The following is a 21,791-nucleotide window of genomic DNA, read 5'->3' on the forward strand; positions in this document are numbered from 1 at the left end:
CAAGTAGCATTTCGAAAAAGCTAAAAAAAGAAAATTACAGGCTCTTCTATGTATTCAGTTAGCATGACCCGAAGACGAATGGCATCCTCTTTTTCTTCTGAGGCCCCGCCGCGGTGGTCTAGGGGCTAAAGTACTCGGCTGCTGACCCGCAGGTCACGGGATTGAATCCCGGCTGCGGCGGCTGCGTTTCCGATGGAAGCGGAAATGTAGGCCTATGTGCTCAGATTCGGGTTCACGTTAAAGAGCCCCAGTGGTCGAAAATTCCGGAGCCCTCCACCACGGCGTCTCTCATAGTCATATGGTGGTTTTGGGATGTTAAACCCTACATATCATCATCATTTTCCTTCTCAGTCTATTAATCCTGCCCCGCCACCCAACAAAAGCTTCCGACACGTAACGTGGTTTTGCATTGCCTCAAAAATTACAGGCCCATGCCTGACGTGGTTTTTACATTGACTCTGTAGTTGGTCTTCATTTGACCAGGTTATGGTTCCGTGTGATGGCGTCATCACGTGACGCCGTAAAACGCAACATGACAGTGACGTCATGATAAAGTCATTAAGAAATTGTAAAATCTCAAGACGTCATTGAGGATGACCCATCATCGACGATGCGACCACCAGAAAATGCATATGCCCCATCAAGAAGCAAAGCCAGAATCGTGCACCGCAACAAAACTCAGAGTTGTCTTTGATGCGTAGTCCCATGCCACGGGAGTGACTTCCCTGCGTGACCGCTTGAACAAGGGCCGAACACCAGCAACGACATCTTGCAGGTGTTGCACTTTCGCCAGCACCACTTCAGAATCGCGGCTGTCGTTCAGAAAGCGTTATTGCAGATAGGAATGCCACCATGTGACAGGGCGTACTGCAGCTCTATTAGATAGAACGAATGCCAACGGGAGCACATGACATGAACCGCGTTCGCAAGTTACGCATGGCTCACGAGCCTTTGGCACTGTGGCAAGTCCTTTATAACTGAGACAATGCAGCATGAGTTCTGGTGCGTATCCGGAAAGAACTACCAGACAGCTGAAAAGTTGGCGAGCTGCTTTCATGTGGATGACATGGTCGCACCAGCGTTCCTACCGCATCGGGCGCGTGTCAGCTTTATGACCGTGCCACAGAAATCTTCGCTAAGGCTCGAATGAAGTTGCAGAAGTGGGCAGCTAACGGCCTGGACGTCACGACCTTCGGCGATTTGTGATGCCGAATGACGTCATCACGTGGTGATTCGTCGACGCATCACTAGTGTCCGACACCACATGACGCCGACGGTCAAACTTCACGTTCAATGCATCTAATGCTTCAATCCCCTAACATTGACCGTGTACATCAAAAGCTATTTTTTCGTTTTAAATAAAGTTTACAGGAATAAAATTTTCCACATCAAAGAAAGCATCCATCATTGGCAACACCTGGCCCACTTCAGCCTATCGACATACCAACAGACCCGTTTTACCACGTCGGCCTCGATCTCATTGGACCATTTCCAACGTCTCTCAGTGGGAATAAGGGGGTAGTGGTGGCCACAGACTAGGCGACACGCTTTGCTATCACGCGAGCACTACCAACAAGCTGTGCTTCACTTTCTCCTTCAAGACGTTATTCTCCACCGTGGAGCACCGCGTTAACTGCTGAACGACCGTGGTCGTTCATTTTTCTCCATGGTCGTGGACGACATTCTTCGCTCGTGTTCCCCACGACATAAACTCACCACTGCCTACCACCCGCAAGCAAATGGACTCACTGAGCGCCTTCACCGCACATTAACGACAATGCTATCTATGTATGTCCCCGAATATCATCGTGATTGGGATGCCACTTTGCCTTACGGGACGTTTGCCTACAACTCGTCCCGACATGACACCGCTGGCTTTTCTCCTCTCTATCTCTCGTACGGCCGTCACCCCACTTTGCCTTTTGACACTCCTCTGCCATCGCATACTGACGCTCCTATCGAGTACACCCGCGATGCAAATACTCGGGCTCAAGCGTCCCGCCAGATTGCCCGGGATCACCTTTTTGCCTCGCAGTTATATCAAAAGGATCACTACGACAGCCGTCATAGAGCTGTCTCTTACCCCCTGGATTATTGGTCTTGCTCTGGACTCCCTCCCGTCACGTTGGCCTATCCACTAAATTCCTCGCTCGCTACAATGGGCCTCACAAAGTCTTGCGCCAACTGACCAAGGTCACCTATGAGATCGCCCCCTTGGACGCTCCATCCTCATCGTCGCTGCCATCCACTGATATTGTACGCGCCTTCCACCTTAAGCCGCACTTCTCTGCCCGGAATCGCATGCTTTCTTAAGCGCCGAGACGGCGCTTTCACTGGCGGCGGCTATTTGATACAAGTCATCATTAGCATCAACAAATGCACCATAAAGGTGACGAAGGTGACGATTGAACAAAAGCTCGTGTTGTGATTGCCACTCCACCATCTTGGTTCAAGGACACTGTGTATTCTGTGTACAATCTACAAATATATTTCTACTTTCTGTCTACTCTTACCCCGTGACAATAGCTACCAATTGGATAGGATAGTTGAGATAGTGGAGGAGTTGTACAGAGATATGTATAGTAGCCGAGAAAACCACGACCTTACTATAAGAACTAGCAGTAACCCTGATGGCAACCCACCAGTAATGATAGAAGAAGTCAGAAAAGCCTTGGAGAGCATGTAAAGAGGCAAAGCTGCTGGTGAGGGTCAGGTAACATAAGATCTGCTGAAATATGGAGGGCAGATTGTGTTAGAAAAACTAGCCACTCTGTTTACAAGGTGTCTCCTGATGGGAAGTGTACCAAAATCTTGGAAGAATGTTAACATCATCGTAATACATAAGAAATGAGATGACAAGAACTTGAATAATTACAAGCCGACCCACTTGCTCTCCGTCGTATACATGCTATTTGCAAAGTTAACTGCTAACAGAAATTTTTTGTGCTTTTTAATTGAATTGTTTATTCACAACAAGTTGCGAGGATGACCAGGCAAAAAAGCTACATTGAGCAGCTTGAGGGGAACCTCGCCACCTCATACACAATTAAGGCAACATTAGAATACATTAGAATACATTAGAATACATAATACAATTAAGGCAACATTAGAAATAAATCAACATAAGGAAAAGCTGCATTTGTAGCAGGCTACACAACAACCGCCCACATTCATGCGATCAATCAGGTAATAGGCAAATGCTCAGAATACAGTCAACCACTATATATAGCCTTCATAGATTACGAGAAGGCGTTTGACTCACTAGAAATACCAGCAGTCATGCAGGCACTGCGGAATCAGGGCGTTGATGAAGCATATATAAACATTCTGGAAGAAATCTACAGGAGATCAACTGCTACCAGATATTGCTTCATAGAGAAAGCAACAGAATTCCTATCAAGAAGGGTGTAAGGCAAGGGAATACAATCACCCCAATGCTCTTTACCTCGTGCTTACAGGTGGTTTGGAGAGGCCTAGAATAGGAAAAGTTGGGGATAAGTGTTAAGGGAGAGTACTTTATTATTCTGCGCTTCGCTGAAGACATTGCATTGCTAAGTAACTCAGAGAACGAACTTATGATTGCGGAGTTACACATGGAGAGCAGAAAGGTAGGTCCTAAAATTAATCTGCAGAAAACGAAAGTAATCTACAACAACCTCGGAAGAGAACAGCGTTTCGAGATAGAGAATAGTGCACTACAAGTTTTAAAAGACTATGTCTACCTAGGACAGGTAATAACCACGGAGCTGAACTACGAGGTTGAAGTAACTAGAAGAATGTGGGGGGGGAGAGGCACATTTGGCAAGCACTCTCAATTATTGACAGGTAGATTGCCACTATCCCTCAAGAAAAAGCTGTTCAACAGCTGCATCTTGCTGGTGCTTAGCTACAAAGCAGAGACCTGGAGACTTACAAAGAGGGTTCTACTTAAATTGAGGATGACGCAGCGAGCAATGGAAAGGAAACTGGTAGGTGTTACCTTAAGAGGCAAGAAGAAAGCAGGGTGGATCAGGGAACAAACCGGGGTTAAGGATATCATAGTTGAAATCGAGAAGAGAAAATGAACATAGGTCGGGCATGTAGCGCGTAGACAGGATAACCGCTGGCGCTGGTCATTAAGGGTAACTAACTGGGTTCCCAGAGAAGGCAAGTGGGTTAGGAGGAGACAGAAAGTTAGATGGGCACATGAAACTAAGAATTTCGCGGCTATAAAATGGCAGCAGCAAGCACAGAATTGAGTTGACTGGTGGGACATCGGAGGAGCCTTTTCTGCTGCTGCTGCTGCTGCTGCTGATGATGATGATGATGATGATGATGATGATGTACACACCAGTCTGCTACAGACTGAACTTAGAACTAACATTATGTGTTAGAGTTAGCCAACATCTATCCAAGATGGCGTCTTGGTATCGAAACGGTCACAGCTTGTCGGGTTGCCACGTTAGCCATGTCGACTCGGTGCCCTTGCCTTGTCGACGCTTCGTCGATGGTGTCCTGAACGCTTTTCTCTATTTGCTACAGTTGTCGTTCTGTTTCACACAACTAGACGCTCGACCTCAGTGCCGATTGGTTCTGGTCTTCGTCGTCTTCTCTGGCTCAGTTAGGCTCCGCCTGACTTGTCAGTGTTATGCGGGTCACATCCATTCTAGCTCGAAGCGGACGAACGGTAATCTCCCCAGGAACCGCTATGACAGGTTGCGGCAAGTGTGGGCAGCCTCACTTGAGTCTTCTGAGATCAACGGCCTTTCCCCGAGCCTCTTCGCCGATAGCCCCAGACAAGTCAGACCTAGGCGGCTCTACTGCTTCCGTCGCCGTAGCAACGCTGGCCGTCCCGATCTTCGCACTTTGAAGCCCCAACGTACAGTGACAGGTCATTTTCCGAGATTTTTCATTACGGCTGGGGTCGCGTGCCATGAGCCTTCTTGTCCAATATCGTACGTGAACGTGTCGTGTACACGCACCACCAGGGGGTTTCGCGCACATGGCCCCATTCCAGAGCCCCGCACGTGCATTGCACACTTTTACTCATGTCACTGCATCGCACGGAAGCTTGCCTTTATCAATGTATCCTTCCTTAAAAAAATCACAGCATATCCACAAAGTGAATGTGATGAGTGGGGCAAAGTTTCGGAAGGTTTTATTGGTAAGCGTGCATCGTCCGTCCGCTGGCCGTGTCCGTTCCTTAGTCCATCTGTCCGTCCGTTTGTTCATCCAGTGAACACTCCAAGTATCGCCATCTCGCATATTTTCTTCACGGATTCATTATATACAAGTACCGCCATGTAGGCGACATTCCAAGAATTAAACGAGAGGTGGATGCCTACAACTACATACATCGAAGACACATGGCCAATAGCTGTGTTTATAAAACTGTGTTTGTAAAACGTGTTCAACGATTTCGAGTACTTCGTACTCATCTATGGGAGAGCAGTGAGCCGTCCCGATTGCACGCACGCATCGACTAGGCAACGAACAACCGTCTTCACCTATTGGATTGGATTGGATAAACTTTTATTTGGTCCTCCAAAACACAGATCACTGTGTTGCGGGCAGCTCCCACGTGGGGACTGAGATGCCAAGCTCCTCAGCCGCCTCGCGGTTGGTGGACAGCCCAGAGCTGATCTACCAAGGACGAGCTGCGGATTCCCGCCTCCCATCTGGCAGAGGTGATGTTCGATGTATGAGCGAATTTGGTGCACTGCCAGAGCATGTGTTCTAATGATGCTATTTCCTCACAATGTGGACAAAGATTACTTGGGTATAGGTAAGGGTACATGATGTGTAACATTTTCAAAGTAGGGTACATCCGCGTTTGCAAAAGCCTTATTGTATGTGCTTGGGGCCGGGTTAGATTTTTGTGAGGTGGAGGGAAAATCCTTCTAGACAGGTAGAAATATTTAGTGAGCTCGGTATATGTTGTAAGAATTTCCCGTTTATCCCCTTGACCGGTAGAACGCATCCCCGGGGAGGTGCGGTTGGAGAGTTCTCGCGCCACTTCGTGTGCTGCTTCATTGAGATTGGGAGGAAAATCGTTGATTTTCCAAGGTGAGCTGGGAACCAATTCAGAAGATGATGCGTTACATGCTTGCCTTGCAGTATTCTCAGCGTTTATTCAGAGACCGTCCTCTTGGCGAACGCCCGTAGTGCTGCCATGGAATCACTCTAGACGACTTCAATGTTATCAATCTTGAGTGCTAAGGCGATGGCCACATGTTCCGCAATGATAGGGTCTTTCGTCCTGACCGTCGCTGAGTTGACGACATGGCCAGCCCCATCGACCACCGCTGCCACAAACGTTTTCCCATTGGCGTAAGAAGCCGCGTCAACAAATACGACCCCTCGTTCCTCGTTTGAGACTTGACGAAGTATAGTCCTGGCCCTCGCTACCCTTCTTCTGACGTCGTGTTCTGGATGTATGTTTCTTGGTATAGGAGACACCGTGATATTCTCCCTGATGTTGTCGGGGATATCATTGTAATTGTGTCTTGCAAACTGTGCTCTCTCTTGAGCTTCTGCTATTTCTTCGAGCGTGTTGTGAATGCCAAGCTCAAGCAGACGCTCGGTGCTGGTATGTATGGGTAGGCCCAGAACATTCTTGATAACTTTCCTGAGGAGCACATTTAGTGTCTCGGACTCTGCTCTTGACCAGTTGTGCATTGCTGCCTCGTACGTGGAGTGGCTTAGAACAAACGCATGCATCAACCTTATGAGGTTGTCTTCCTTGATCCCATTTCTTTTGTTGGCCACTCTGCGTATGAGGTGCACCGCACTGTCTGTTTACCAAGTTGACTTGGCTATTGATTTGCTGTTGGCGCCGGTAGACTCTATCAGCATGCCCAGCACTTTGATGGAGTCGACCCTCTCGATGGCATCCCCTTGATTTGTACGGAGGTGGATGTCTATCTGGTTTAACGGCTTCCATCCCCTGGGCTTCGGTCCCCGGCGTGCGGTCCGATACAGTAAAAGTTCTGACTTACTCGAGGAGCACTTGAGCCCAGAAGGACGAAGGTACTTTTCTACGGTGTCAATCGCCTCTTGCAGGCCGCTCTCAATCTGCCCCTCGCTTCCACCTGTGCACCAGATGGTAATGTCATCTGCGTAGATGCTGTGCTTCAATCCTTCAATGCTCGATAATTTCTTTGACCGTCCAATCATGGCAATGTTGAACAGCATTGGTGAAATCACTGCCCCTTGCGGCGTGCCCCTTGCTTCTAGTTCGATTGCTGCGGTCTCGATATCTGCAATCTTCATCACGGCTTTCCGGTCCGTAAGAAAGGACCATACGTAGTCATCGAAAGCTTTCCCCAGGCTAAGCTTGGGAATCGCTTCGATTATGAATGAGTGGTGGATGTTGTCAAACGCTTTTTCTAGATCTAGGCACAGAATGGCTCTCACGTCTCTAGATTCGTTGTCGATGACCTGGTGTTTGATAAGTTTCAATGCATCTTGTGTGGATAGCCCAGCCCTGAATCCAACCATATTGTGTGTATATATGTCGTTATCTTCCAAGTACTTGTTTATCCTGTGCAGTATGGCATGTTCTGCAACCTTGCCGATACATGATGTTAAGTATATTGGCCTCATGTTGTTCAAGTTAGGGGGCTTTCCTGGCTTAGGAATAAGAATTGTCGTGGCCAGCTTCCACTGCTCTGGCACCCTGCCTTGTTTCAATGCTGCATTGATCATATCCTTCAGGGTTTCAATTGAATCGTCATCAAGGTTACGAAGGGCCTTGTTTGATATAGCGTCCGGGCCAGGGGCCGACCTGCCAGTGAGATCATGCAAGGCTCTTCAGATCTCCTCGAGGGTAAAGTCGCCCTCAAGACCTGTATTGGGCCTGCCCTGGTACTGCCTACTTGGTGGTGCCAATCCTCTTTTGATTGGGAGGTACTTATGCACGAGCCGCTGCACAACTTGCTGTTCTGTAGTGTGCCCTATCTCATTATGCAAAATTCGAGCGATACACATGCTTTTGATTTGTTTTGGTGGTGTTTTCATTGAGGAGGTGCTTTGACATATTCCTTGTCTTGCCATTGCGCATCTGACCATCGACGGAGTTGCAGATTTCGTCCCATTGCTGCCTGGATAGTGCGCGACAATGTACCTCGACTGATCTGTTTACCTCAGCTATCTTCTTTCTCAGTCTTCAGTTTAGGCGCTGACCCTTCCAACGGTTCAGTAGTGCTTGCTTTGCCTCAAGAAGATAAGCGAGCTGGCTATCCATTCTTTCAACCGGAAAATCTGTGGTAATGGTGGAGGAGACGGATTTGATGTCATCTTTAATCTGTTTGACCCACTGCTCCAAGCCTTGTCTGTGGCCATGTTGTTCCCTTTCCATCCTTATCTTCCTGAACTTAGCCCAGTCTGTGAAGTGGAATTCTCTCTGCTTTTTATGCTCCACGGAGAAGGTATATAGTGGCAAGAATGCTGTGGTCACTCCCGAAGTCTACAGCAAGGTTCATCCACTGGGCCTTCTTGATGTTCCTTACAAATGTAAGGTCCGGGGTGGAATCCCTGCAGCAAGATGTACCAAGCCTTGTTGGTAGGCTGGGTTCTGTGACTAGGGTGAGACAAAATTGTGTGGCACTTTGCCAAAGTCGATTTCTTTTCCCAGTGTTGTACTTGTAACCCCATGTATGATGAGGGGCGTTGAAATCACCTGCTATGACAAGTGGACATTCCCCGGCGATATTAACAGCTTTCTTTAGAACTGTCTTGAACCCTTGCTTTTGTTCCTTTGGACTGCTGTATATATTAAGAATAAAAATGCTGTGACGATTGCTGGTATCTGGCACGATCTCTACCATGACGTGTTCCAACCAGCCTGCTTCTATCTTGAGGTCGTGGGTTACGTGCGTTTGTTTGTTGCATACGAAGGTGCAGACTACCTCCCTTGAGTATCCCCTATTACAAGCCGGAATCCAGGCAACGTTGCTTGCGGTGAAAGGGTCTCTTGTAATAATATAATATGAGGCTTTTCTTGGCAGCTCCTCATATACAGCTGTAGGGCTGCCTTCTTTTTAAGGTAACCTCTACAGTTCCATTGCCAGATACGAAATGCTTCACGTCGCGCTGCCATCATGGTTATTACATGGGCGGCCAGAGCCTGATGCTGCACCTGTCGACAGGTTTGGTACCACTAGTATTGGTGACCGGAGGGGTCACCAATACTAGTGGTGCATGAGGAGGCCTTGCTGTATTGTGCAAATATGCTTCGACCTTTTTAATGCGCAAAGACATATGCACTTCCAGTGCCGCAACGCTTGACTTTAGCCTACCCATCTGCTCGCTAAAATTGGCTACTACTTTGCTGAGCGTGTCAAAGACCTCTTTCATATCTGAAATTGTCGTTTGGTTGGCTTCCACGTGTTCTGCCGTCACTGCCCTCTTTTTTTTTGTGGTTCTCGAGTCCTCCACGTTTTCAGTCACAGGGACATCAACTGGCTGAGGCATTGGCTGTGAAGACTGCGTGCTGGTTAGCTTAGTGAGAAGAATTTTTATTTCATTTAACTCAGCTGATAGCCTCTCATTCGATTTTGTAAGTCTCGCGTTTTCTTGCTCTAGCTGTGCAATTCTATCATGCTCTGGCAGCTTACCTGTCATCACCTCTGCCACGCCGTTGCGCACTCGCTCAGCCCAGCTGCCTTTCGATGTAACTGCAGGCGTCCTCCCCGGGTTGGAAGCCGTGATCTCGAACTGAACGCCCGGCAGCTGGCCATTCGGGTGGCGCCCAGGCTGGTCCCGACCCTGATGGTGGCATTGAGAACTCGAGCGCCCCTGTGATTGGGAGCGGGCCTTGGGTCTAGAACCTCTTCTGGAACGCGACCTCCCCCTGGAGTGGGGCCGCCTTTCCTGTTCTTGTGTAGTCTGGATGCTCTGGGTCCCGTAGGCTGGAATAAGCTGCTTGTCGTTGATGTCTGGACTCGATGTGATTGATGCGTCCCGGGCTTCTGCGGCTGCTCGCGATCTTTCCCAACGTCTGCGTCTGACGACGTATGGCACTAAAAACGTCTTCTTGCACTCTTTGTCTGCCATGGGATGGTGACCATCGCACAGCCTGCATCTTGGATTGCACTGGTGCAGGCTATCTGGGTTCTTGATCTCACAGCCTCTGCAGATGGTTTCAGCTGGGTTCGGACAGACGTCAGACCGATGTCCCAGCTTTCCACAGACGTAACAAATATCGATGTTCTTGCGGTAAAGTGAGCACTGCAAAAGTGAAGGTCCATATCTCACGAATCTGGGCACCTTGTGTCCTTCGAACGCTAGGATGATCCCAGTGTCCTTGATTCTCTTGGCCTGCGGCGCGAGCGGGTTGTTGGCGTTCACAATCTTTCGGGTCAAAATGTCCTGAGTATCACTTACGGGGATCCCGCGAATCACTCCTTTACAAGTATCGTGGGGTGTCGTGGCGTACGCGCTAACCTCGAAAACTTTGCCTCCAATGTCAATTTGCTTAACTTTGAGGTATCTTGAAGCTCTGTTTGGTCCGGAGTGCTTGCCACCATAATGTTCTGCTTCAAGTTGGATTAGATGATGTCCTGCATGGCCTCCTCCTCTTTGATGCCGGCCGCCAGTACTATCGCGTCTGCCACGGCTCCAGTGCCAATTCTCGAGATATTTAATGCTCCACGTGGTCGTAACACAATTTCGCTGAAGTCCTTGGGTAGTGGCTGCATGCGTCCAGCTCGCACGATTGTATGCTTGGTATCATACGTACTACGACTGGCTTGAGCGTCTCCCGCAACGCCAGCCTTGGTCAAACCCTTGGCAGAAGGAACGCTAACCGCGGCTTGCTTATTCCTTGAGCGTCTCGTTTCGGCTTTCTTCCAACCCATGTCATCCGTGCAATCCTCTGGAGAGATGTCCTCTCCATCTACTTGGTATTCCATTCTCAGTTGCAGGTCCTGGAACGCGCAGAGCGTTGAGTCACGTTGGCGCCGGGTTGGCGCATCGGCGACAATCGCCTCCTTGGTTACTAGGCTTAAATCTCCCTGTGGCATTGCCGAGTAAAAATGCCCCCAAAACGGTTTAAAAGTCCACTCACAAGCAAAAAGGTGGTATGTGCTAATTTCTTGAGAACTTAGGCACACGATGGGACTGAAAACTCGGCGACAAATTCGTGATTACCACAGGAAAGCATTCTTGAAAGCAGGAGCCGATCTTCGCGCGTCCGCACTGGTCGGCACCTAGAGCGTCTCCCCGTCTTCAGCTATATCCACTATGAAATTCAGAGCCAAAGACGTTTGCATTTTATTGCGGAGCTCTTTCGTGTCAGGAATGTGAGCAGATCAGGCTTTTGCTTATTTTACCCCGAATGTATATGTCCAACCAGGCAAGATTTAAATGTAACTGAAAACCTAGAAAATTTCTCTACGAAGTGAACGTAGAACCTTATTACAAAGTTTTAAAAAATAATTTGCAAGATTCTGCTGTAGGCGTCATTACCGTCGCAATATAGGCAAACATTGGCTTCGAACCTCCACTTGGCTTCCTCAGATGCGAAGCTGCAGTGTGGGAGCCTGCAGTGCGTCTCACTGCTGCTGACCAACTGTTAGGACAGGCTGCTGAGTGCCACTGCGTGTAGACTCTTTCACTGTTATAAACACAGCCGCTTGATGACATCCGGTTTTGTCCATCGATGTGCAAAAATAGCATAGGTGGGTAAGAAGAGCTCATGAAAATAGTCCTCTGATTTTCTACACTCTCTTTCCCTTATTTGGCAAAATATATTCAAATGAATGTTATTTTGAGCTTCATGAACATATAAGAGATTCTGTTGAGCATTTCGCACGTTTCTTTTATCTGAAAAACTAGAGACATTACCTACATTCAAAAGAAACTTAAAAACGTGTTTCCAGTTTCGACATTATAAACTGGTAAATGAGGTGTCCGTAAGGTCTCTGGGGTACAACGCTTGTGACCTTGAAACCGTCTATACATGGTTCACATGCGGAAGGCCGACGGATGTTTCGCTTCCCTCATAACAGCGAGCTAAGGAATGAATGCGAGGCTCAAGTGATCAAAATGACAGCACCAAGATTGGCGAGGTTAGTTTACTTGTCGCAGCATATGACCCTCCATTTGAGATCACTGGCCGCGAATATGCTGACCTAATTTGCTATTCATAAAGTTAATAAAAGCGTTAGGGCACCATGACCAAGTCATGTATGCCGCGAAGTCATGCTTAGCATAAATTTTTTATTACAACCAGTCATTTGTCTTCACACGCTGATGAGGTGTCTTACCAATTTTGTAATGCATCGAGTTAATAGCTTGATAATCAATACCGGGTAATGTATGTGATGAGTCGACGTACATGACGTGCTGGACATGATTTTTATGTCATGACCAGTCATATATGTTCGTCTGTGCTCTTTTCATGCCACGTCAGTTTTGGTGTAGTACATCTTAATTGAACGGCCACGAAAGCACACGGAGTTAGGCAGCCAATTGTATATATAGACCAATAGGTAAAGCGTAAATGCCTTCGGTTCGCCAGTAAATGCCTAACATTGGTTAATAAAAAACCCAAAATTATACCATCTCCCGCTAAAGGAGTCATGTGTGCATGCCAAGCAGCCGGGATATGGTGAATGGCACCCACAGAAACTCTTCTACGTCGCCTTAAGGAGGTGTATTACCATTCAGAGCATCTACCAGACTACCGCTGCCAGTGACCATCGCTTGAGGCCCGTGACCATGACGATAGCACTGCCGAAATGCCGTCCCTCAACGCACATGCCAGAGACACTGAACGTGATCCCGCGCTAACCAAAGCAGACGCGCTCTGCCTCACGGAAACGAGTAAAGCAGCCAAGACTGACGACCAACGGCTACGAGCACAGCAGATTCACTCCGTCTCACGGAAATATTGCCTTCACGGCCGACTCAGGAGAGTGAGGGCTGGGATGTAGCAGAGGAGAGAAAGGGTTAGGGGATGTGCGTGCACAGTGGGGGAGCTGACACGTGAGGGAAGGATGGACTCAGCCCTGGGCAAAAAATACTTCACATCTCATATACAGCTAGGGTGTCCCATATAACTTGAGCCAAGAATTTCAAAGTGAAAGGCACTTAAGAGGCGAATTGAACCAAACGCATACTACTCGCACTAGCCTGTACGTACTCAGGTTACTTTTCAAATCTCCCCATACTAATCATTTAAAAATTTTAATTACATATTTTTAATTATGGGCTGGAAACCCAAAATATGAACACTGAGATGCAAAGCACTTTCAGAAACCACCCACTAAATTGTTTCCTGTACGATACAACTCGCACTGTTATTTTTTCCACGTTTTAAAGAAAGCCCGCAAAACGTGAGAAGAAGCCGTGTGACGGACCGCGAGCGCACTGTTACAGTGCTGCTAAAGGCTTTATTTACAACGCGGAAAAAATTACAGCGCTAGACGTATCGTACAGAAAACCATTTTGTCGGTGGTTTCTGAAAGTGCTCTACTTCTCAGTGTTCATATTTTGGGTTTCCAGCCCATAATTAAAAATAGGTAATTAAAAACTTTAAATTATTAGGGCGGGGAGAAATAAAATGTAACCTGAGTACCTACGGGCTAGTGCGAGTAGTGCGCGGTTGGGTCAATTCGCCACTGAAGTGTCCTTCATTTTCAAACTCTTGGCTCCAAGTTATGTGGGACAATCTGTATGTGCTGGCCTCAGAACTACAAGAGATAAACTGACTACAACGTATAGATCACGTGTTTTCACGTGCCTATAACGTATGGATCACGTGTTTATCGATCCGCATTGCTGTCTCACTATGCTCACAAAGTGTGGCGCGGCTTCGTTAACTTGGTTTTTCAATGCATTCTAATCAGAAGGGTCTTAGTGGAGTGGGTTAAACAAAAATGGCAGCATATCCACGGGGTGAATGATGGAGAGTGGGGCGAAGCATCTGTCTGTCCATTCGTGCTTGCTTCCGTCCGCCCATGCAGTGGTTTGTGTGACCATCCGTGCGTCCATCCACCCGTCCGTGCACGCGTCTGTTTGTGCGTCCGCACGTCCCTGCGATCGTCCATGCATCCGCCTTTGCATCCGCCCCTGCGTCCATCCGTCCATGCAGCCATCCGTGCGTCCGGCCATGCATCTGTCTGTGTGTCCGTTCGTCCAACTAGTGAACACTTCAAGTACCATCATCTCGCATCTTTTCATCATATAATCCTCATATAGAAGCACCGCCATCCAGCGGACATAACAAGGACAGAACGAGAGAAAACACACGCACACTTTCTTACGGCTTGCGCTTAGTGTCTACTTCCCACCTTGCACCACCTCGAGTTCATGGTATATACTATTTCACTGAATTCATGGCACTGCGGCCCAACGCTCGCTAAACCTTTCTAAAACCAAGGAGGTTACGCCCAGCGAGTATTACGTAGCAACCCTTTCTTGTCAGATAGTGCTCATTGTACATGCCAGTGGCTGCTAAGGGAGAATGAGAGGCAGGAGAATTCGGCTTTTAGTTAATGCGCATGCTGCGAATGTTTTATTGTTCAACAACGCACAGGAGAAACTTCCCACCGGCACCACCTTGCAGGTCAAAATGTAAGATATGTTACTTACTACGACGAGGGACGAACGGGTGCCCCTTCAAGGAGCTTCGCCCCTAAAAGGAGTGCTGCAACGTAACTTCCGCTAATTTGCCTTCCCTTCCCCCCCCCCCCACTTAGCTCCAACAGAGAACCATGCCTACGCCTATGATCAGGACTATGATAACTTCTAATCGGTTTTTAGAGCTGTATAGCAAAAAAAAAAAAAACCAAGCAAAATTAAGCTGTGACTTACGCAGTTGTTGTGCCCAGCTAGTTTTCTCGCTGAGCGACACGCTCGCCAGGGTCAACCTGCGGAATACAAACACGCGTACTCATTATCGTCTACTATCGAGTTTAATTTTTCTTTAATTTATGCATCTGTCACCAGGCATAAAAGAAACATGACAGGACTGCAAGTAAGATTGACATTCGTGCATCTCAATTACTCCGACACACCTGATTAAAATAGAGTTTAGAGCACTAAAATCAATGAGAACAATCATTTATTTATTTATTTATTTATTTATTTATTTATTTATTTATTTATTTGTCATTTATTTAATACTTCTGGCCTGAATTTTCCGGCCTTAAACAGGAGAGTATGGGTAACATCGTAATTACAAATGTACTTGAAACAATAAAGAAGCTAATTTACAAAATGTCATAAAAAAGTCAACAGGTGAATGCAGCACTGTATACATAAAAATATAAAAAGAACATTCCATATATCAAAAAGAAGTAGTGACACGTTTACACAACACAATATTCAACACTTTCAATGAAAAAGATTGAAAAGAAGCAAGTGTCTGCAAAGTGCACTAGACATTTCAACGTTATCATAAAATGCAACTGAAAACAAAGAAGCAACAATAAATAGTTGAAAAAAGGAAACAAAACATGAGTGTCGCTTTTGTGACAAACTTAATGCATCACTGGTGACAACTGCATCATCATTTCTCGTTTTGAAGTACGGAAATGAAAATGGAAACGGAAGCGCGTTCGATTGTTTGTCTGGGTAAGTGGTTCCAATCTCGGATTTTATGTGAGAAGAAGGAATCCCCGCAAGCTTTTATTTTGCACGTACTTTCACTAATCTTTCACTAGCTTTTGTTTTCCACGAAGTTTCATTAACAAACAAAAGTTTTTTAAGCCCGTAATGAACCAAATGAAAAAAAAATGTCTCACATAATGATCTTCACCGGACACACAACTCCCACGGTCTAACTAAAATTTTTTATGGGGCCTTGTAAATGGCCATTTATTACTAACTACGTGAGCCGTTGCGAAACATGGCGGCGATGCTTGTAGAGCTGGCTTGTTCCATCGATTCGAAATTAAATAGAATTGCCATCTTTGTTCCTCAGCCAATCGGGCTAAAAAACAAAAACACAATAGGAAACTTGGGAAGCGGCACACCTAATTTTTTATTTAAAAATCTCCTCTCAATGACGAGTACTTCCGCGAGAAAAAGCAATCAGGCGTTCGGCGCAGCCTAACACAGCCGCTATGCCAACGATAGTGTCGGTACCTTGCGAATCAGATGAGGCAGTTTAGCGTTAGGTTTTTCTTTACATAGAATTCCAGACGTTCTGTGATACACGTCATTAAAATGCATGATGCTCTCCTTGAGCACTTCCAATGGCTCAAGTGCCAGGTGCTCGGTAAGTCTGACTGCTGTCCTATAGTTGAGAACGCAATACTCTAAATCATTCAACACTTCTTCCAACACACAACTGCTGTTATAATAGTCGGCTACAGCCTTACAAGAAATGTAAGCTCCACCCACAGCAATCACAGGGAGAATTTTGAACCATTAATTGCTGTTGCGTATTTCCGTGACATCGAACCATTCCCGTAGTTCACGCATATGACATGATTTTACAGGTACGTGTTCATTTCGATATATTTCAGTCAAAAATTATAACTTCTTGGCAAATTGCATAAAAAAATTCAGACTTCACTGATCAGCTGAGCGTAGCATTGAAGCAGAAAACGACGAAATTTGAGCTCATATATCTGCGTAGTATTTCAGTTTTAGGAAAAAAAATATGCTTATGGTCTGTTCGAAAATTGCCGTTCATTACTCGGTTGGACAGATGAATGACAGGCGCGCTGCAGTACTGGGGGCGGAGGGTGTCTTTAGTCTTATGTTGTAATCGACTATAGCATGCAGTAACCTTCTCTGTTTGCACGTTTATCGTCAAAGTTTAGAGCTTATAGATACCAGAGGCCCGAAAGCCGCCTTATTCTCGAGACGCAGATGCTTTTGGGATAGCGTCCATCACCTCTCGACCCGCCATATTAAGACGCTCTCCGCGCCACCTACAGGTGCTGGAAAGTGCGAATAGAATACAACGCGTTGGTTCAGCGCACGTCTGCAGAACCTTGTTCCCCGACGCTATCACATGATCGACGAGAAAGTGTAAGGGTGTAAGCCTCTAACCCAAACCCTTACCAACGCCTCCTAGAAAAAGGAGGCATTGCCCTTACACAGTCCGGAACGCGCTGGCGCCTGAGCACGTTCTGGCAGTGCTCGGGCAAAGTGTTGCATGCGCAGTAAGGGTGGTGACGCCGCACAACACCAGATTGAACTCCGGCATAAGCTGCTTCGAATCTAAAAGTTCCATCCAAGGGAGTCGATCCCACGACCTCTAGGTGTAGCGACAACAGTTGCGGAGCACCCTATCCAGTGCGCCAAGGTCCCGTACTTTGTAGGCTTTGAAACATGTCTTTTATATCTACCACTTCCCCCTCACAGTAAAGTAAAGTAAAGTGAAGTAAAGTTTAGTAAAGTTTAGTAATGCATCATGACCTTCGCACCCACGAGTAGTTTTTTTAACTCGTTGTTTCTACGCGTCAATCTGCCCTGATGCGTTTCTAATAGGATACGTGCAATTTTGTCCACGCCTTGACACACCACGATGTGGCGACCTTGTCCAAAGCATTGGCGTGGTTCATATCATCCATCCATACCAAAATATCTCTATAACACATAGAGCAATGCACCTGCTTTATCTAAATGTAACTCCTCGTTCCCCGTTTACGCCCCCCCCCCCCCCGCAAAATATCATGGACGGCCAACAGAGAAGCAAGGAGGTGTGAAGAAAAAATGCTGAAGTGGAAGCTTCCGCAATGCCTTACCAGCAGAAGTGAAGCCAGCTTTTACCACTGCCAAGATGGCGGAAACATGCTCTTTTCTGGTAATGCCCGCTTGGAGATCCAGTGGCTTTGATATGTTAGTGTAAATGCTTCGTTAGTTTTATATAAAAGGACAGTTGTTCCCGAAAAAATAACACACAAAAACCAGTATGGATGATTGAATCTCCGAAAACCTTTGCCTTCAATTAGAGGGTTCAGTTTCAGTTTCAGTTTATTTCAGTTATTAGTACAGAAAAAGGAACAGTATGCAAAATATATATACAGGAGGAGGTCCGAAAGCACAAGGCTGCAGGGGGACCTCCTGTTCAAAATGGGATTACAAAATTTACTCGATTAGCAGTAGCAGTGAAAACAGAGAGATGAGTAAATTGATAGAACCAACATTAACTAAGAAACAAGTAAAAAGAAGAGTGGAATAAACAATATAACAAGATAAAAACATCTAGTAGTTTATCAAGTACGAATACAATTGTTTTTTAAATGTGCCAATAGTCGAGCATTGCTTGATGTGAGATGGCAATGAATTCCATAATGATAATGCTGAGAAATATGCAGTGTGGCGACCAAAATTAGTGCGGATAGTAGGAAGTAGAAAATTTCCATTTGAAGCGAATCTAGTACGGTTTAAGTTAGACAAAGCATTAGGATAAAAGACGCTTGATGGGACAAGATGGTTCAAGGATAATATGGAAATAAGGAAAACTAGTAATAGACGCGCTTTGACCACTGTGTGACCGGAAAAAGTTTCCACATTAAGCTCTTTGGGCGTGCGATGGAAACGCTCTGTTTTTCATCGCTGAACGGCGATACTTAATCATGCCCCTAATAAGATGGCCACCGCAGCCACCATCTTGTCATAGGCACGGCTTCACTCCTGGGCAACGATTTTCACTCCAGCATTTTTTTTTTTTTGAACCTCCATGCAGATGTTTCCTTCTAATCGGGCAGTAGACATATTTGTTTGGGCGTCCGCAGAAACTTTGCAGACGCAGGTTGCCAGCCATTTCCAATGGCAGACTGCTTTCGCAGAGCCGTTACGGGAGCTCAACCAAATCTGTCTAATATTCCTAACATGCCACGAGTAGAATATCTTAGCGAAATTTGGCGTACAATCAGCCGTGCTGTAACGCCGCTTTCGTTAGTTCCGCTTTCACCGTTTACTATAGCTACCACATGACCACAAAGGCATGTTTAATGATTAGTCAACCATTAATCATCGGCGTTGCCATCGGGATCAACATGTATTACTAAACGTGAACGTGGACGTATTTACATTAAACGGTACTTTAGCTGTTAAACGTTAACAGACATTGCGCAGGCTCTCCTATATCAATGTACAGTAAAGTATAAACTATACTTTTGTAAGGACACATTTCACGTTCGTGTTACACCGATTCCTAAAATGATGAAATCAACCATGTTCTACTAAACACACAAAAACAAGCCTCTAACTGTTTAAAGAACAACTTAACGGCGTCCCCGGACAGTGTGCACAAATACTTTACAATACTTCCTGTTTTTTTCCTTGGCGCAACTGTGAAAAATTTCTCACCTTCACCATTATAACCATAGCTTTATATATTTTGCCCTCAATGGCCTTCACGCGCAATACGTGGGGATGTAGAGAACAGTGTTTTACAAAGAAGGAAGTACTGTTCAGAATATCATTTATCATAAACATAAATATAAAATATTCGAATGCACACATACTTCAAGACAAAATCACTCTTCGCCGGTAATCTTGGTCAATGAAACTTCATACTAATAAAACGAAATAGCTATGGTGCCGAAGTATGTATCAGCAATATTTAGTACACAGAAAAAAAAAAGAAAAGATCTGGAACTGGCCCCTTACTTTTGCTCGACTTGGGTATCTCTTGTGAGACTTGACACAGGCGTCTTGGTGTATTCTTTGAATTAACATAGCACTTCGCCATGTTCCCGAAACAGATCTCAGAGGCCACTCCTTACTTCACGAAATGAAATATCTAAGTTCCTAAAGTGCGCACCGGCAACGACTTTGTGTAAAAAGCAAGCTCACTTGAGGTAGATATCCCTGAGTGTAGACGTGGTCAGTCCGATGGAGCTGATACCCAGGTGACGGCTGCGCATCTCGAGCTCCAAGAACATGCGGTCGAAACCCAGAGTCACGACCGTGTGCAGAGCGATCGTGGCCACGACGGGCGACTCACGAATGTACGTAGCTTCGGGTGCGCACCTCTTCACCACGGACAACACTTCGCCACGTTGGAAGGGCACCGACGCGCTCTTCGACAAGGTCATTTTGTAGCCCACGCCTGCGCAGTTCAGCGGTATTATGAACACTTGCCGTCCCGGCTGAGACGTTAGCGGACCAACTGTCATGCTCACCAACGCCATTTTCATTATCCTGACTGTGCCCACTACAGAACAAAGCCTTGTCCCACATTTTCCCAATGAACTGGGTCGTTTGCTTCCTCCGGTTTTGTTATCACTGAAAACTCTCAGACCCAGTCGTGCAAACAAGGGTCGTGGAGTGGGTTACACAGGTCGCTTTCAACCATGGGCTGATGGCCATATAACACGAAGTAGTCCGCAGTCGCTTTCGGAACGAAATCAAGTTTTATCATGCATTCATGAAGATTTCATCTCCTGACCCGATTTCCGCTTTCTTTTCCATGCACTTGCCTCCTCTTGCGATCCAGTCTGTTACTCTTGATGACCAGTACTTGAGTTGCCTACGCGTTACAAGCCCTGTGCATGGCCCTTTGTTCTTGTCTTTGACAATAAGACGTCCCTAAAGGAGCGATGGCATCCGATTTCCGCTCATAATGTGTGTTTTATGGTTGACTTTTTGGGTGTTAACAAATTTCCCGGCGAAATTTCACCACATTTTGTGAAAACTTAAATTTTTAACGACAATTTCTATAAACATGCTAGTAGCCCGAAAGTGTGCAAAACACTAAAGCTCTTGCGAACCGTGACGTAACAAGCCGCTTGCTTTGCGAAAGTCTGCATTCCTCTTAACGATTTTGTTTGGTGGCCAGCTGCCCGTAAAATGAAGCTATTTCAGCTTTCTTCAGCTTGGTGTTGCAAATCGAACTACTTGAAGCGGTTCAAACAGTGATAAAAGATGACGGCTCTACTTCATGAAGTATATGACGTCGAACAAGCCGCATCGATACGGCAATCGCCGGCAGTGGGTGAGGTGTACAGCCGGCAACTTCTAAAACTCATTTTAGAATTGTTTTGCCATTCGATTTTTTAACACGAAAGTGTATTATGCAGGGGTTCATCAAGGCTTTGCTGACGTATTTCCGCCACGGATATGACGTTGTAAAATATACACCAACCCATGGCAAATAAAAAAAAGTGAGAAGGAAACGTTCTGCCGCGGGATGTCGAAGCCGCGACCTCTCAATCCGCAGCGTGCGGCGCTAACTAATAAACCACAAAGTGTACGTTGTGAATATTGCTAACGGCAAGCTATTTATATGCACCATAGACTTTTTGTCGGGCTTCTAAGCTCCGCAATTTCGTTGCGTTTTTGTCATCAGTAGCGAGATGGCGCGAGGGTCTCACGTCAAGCGCGCTATCACGGTCGTCGCCTCTAGTGTTTCGATGAGTGCCGCCTCCACGGGGCGTTGTATCTTCAGCCCACGCGCTTGTCAGACTCGTGACAGCACGAAGGTCACTCCACTTGCCGCCGCGGACGCTTTTACGAAAGCAGGACACTGCTCACTCACAAAAAAGTAAGAGTGGCGACAGTTCGCGCTTGTGCCGTGTTTACTTGAGGGTCTGTTTCGTGCGTCTTTCTGTCCGAACAGTACGATGCCCGGCCGCGGTGTTCTAATGGCTAAGGTACTCGGATGCCGATCCACCGGTCGCGGAATCGAATCCCGGCTGCGGATGCTGCATTTTCGATGGAGGCGGAAATGCTGTAGGCCCGTGGGCTCAACTATTGGTGCACGTTAAAGAATTCTAAGTGGGCGAAATTTCCCAAGCCCTTCACAACGGCGTCTCTCATAATCATATGGTGGTTTCGGGACGTTAACCTCTACATATTTATTGAACAGCGCGCTTGAAATATCGAGCGGTGACAGTTGG

At 46.5% G+C, this 21,791-nt stretch overlaps 1 protein-coding gene across 1 annotated transcript in view; it reads right to left on the reverse strand.

The window, feature by feature from the left end:
* Positions 1 to 21,791, reverse strand: part of LOC142774281 (ATP-binding cassette sub-family A member 17-like) — a 70,845-nt gene that overhangs the window by 32,551 nt on the left and 16,503 nt on the right. Inside the window, exons 4-5 of the mRNA XM_075874676.1 lie at positions 19,747 to 20,002; positions 14,800 to 14,855 (exon numbers count right to left, since the gene is read on the reverse strand). Coding sequence (XP_075730791.1) covers positions 14,800 to 14,855; positions 19,747 to 20,002 — 312 coding nt within the window. The remainder of the gene's footprint in view (positions 1 to 14,799; positions 14,856 to 19,746; positions 20,003 to 21,791) is intronic.

The sequence above is a fragment of the Rhipicephalus microplus genome, chromosome 10 (genome assembly GCF_043290135.1).
Source record: "Rhipicephalus microplus isolate Deutch F79 chromosome 10, USDA_Rmic, whole genome shotgun sequence".
Lineage (NCBI taxonomy): Eukaryota > Metazoa > Arthropoda > Arachnida > Ixodida > Ixodidae > Rhipicephalus > Rhipicephalus microplus.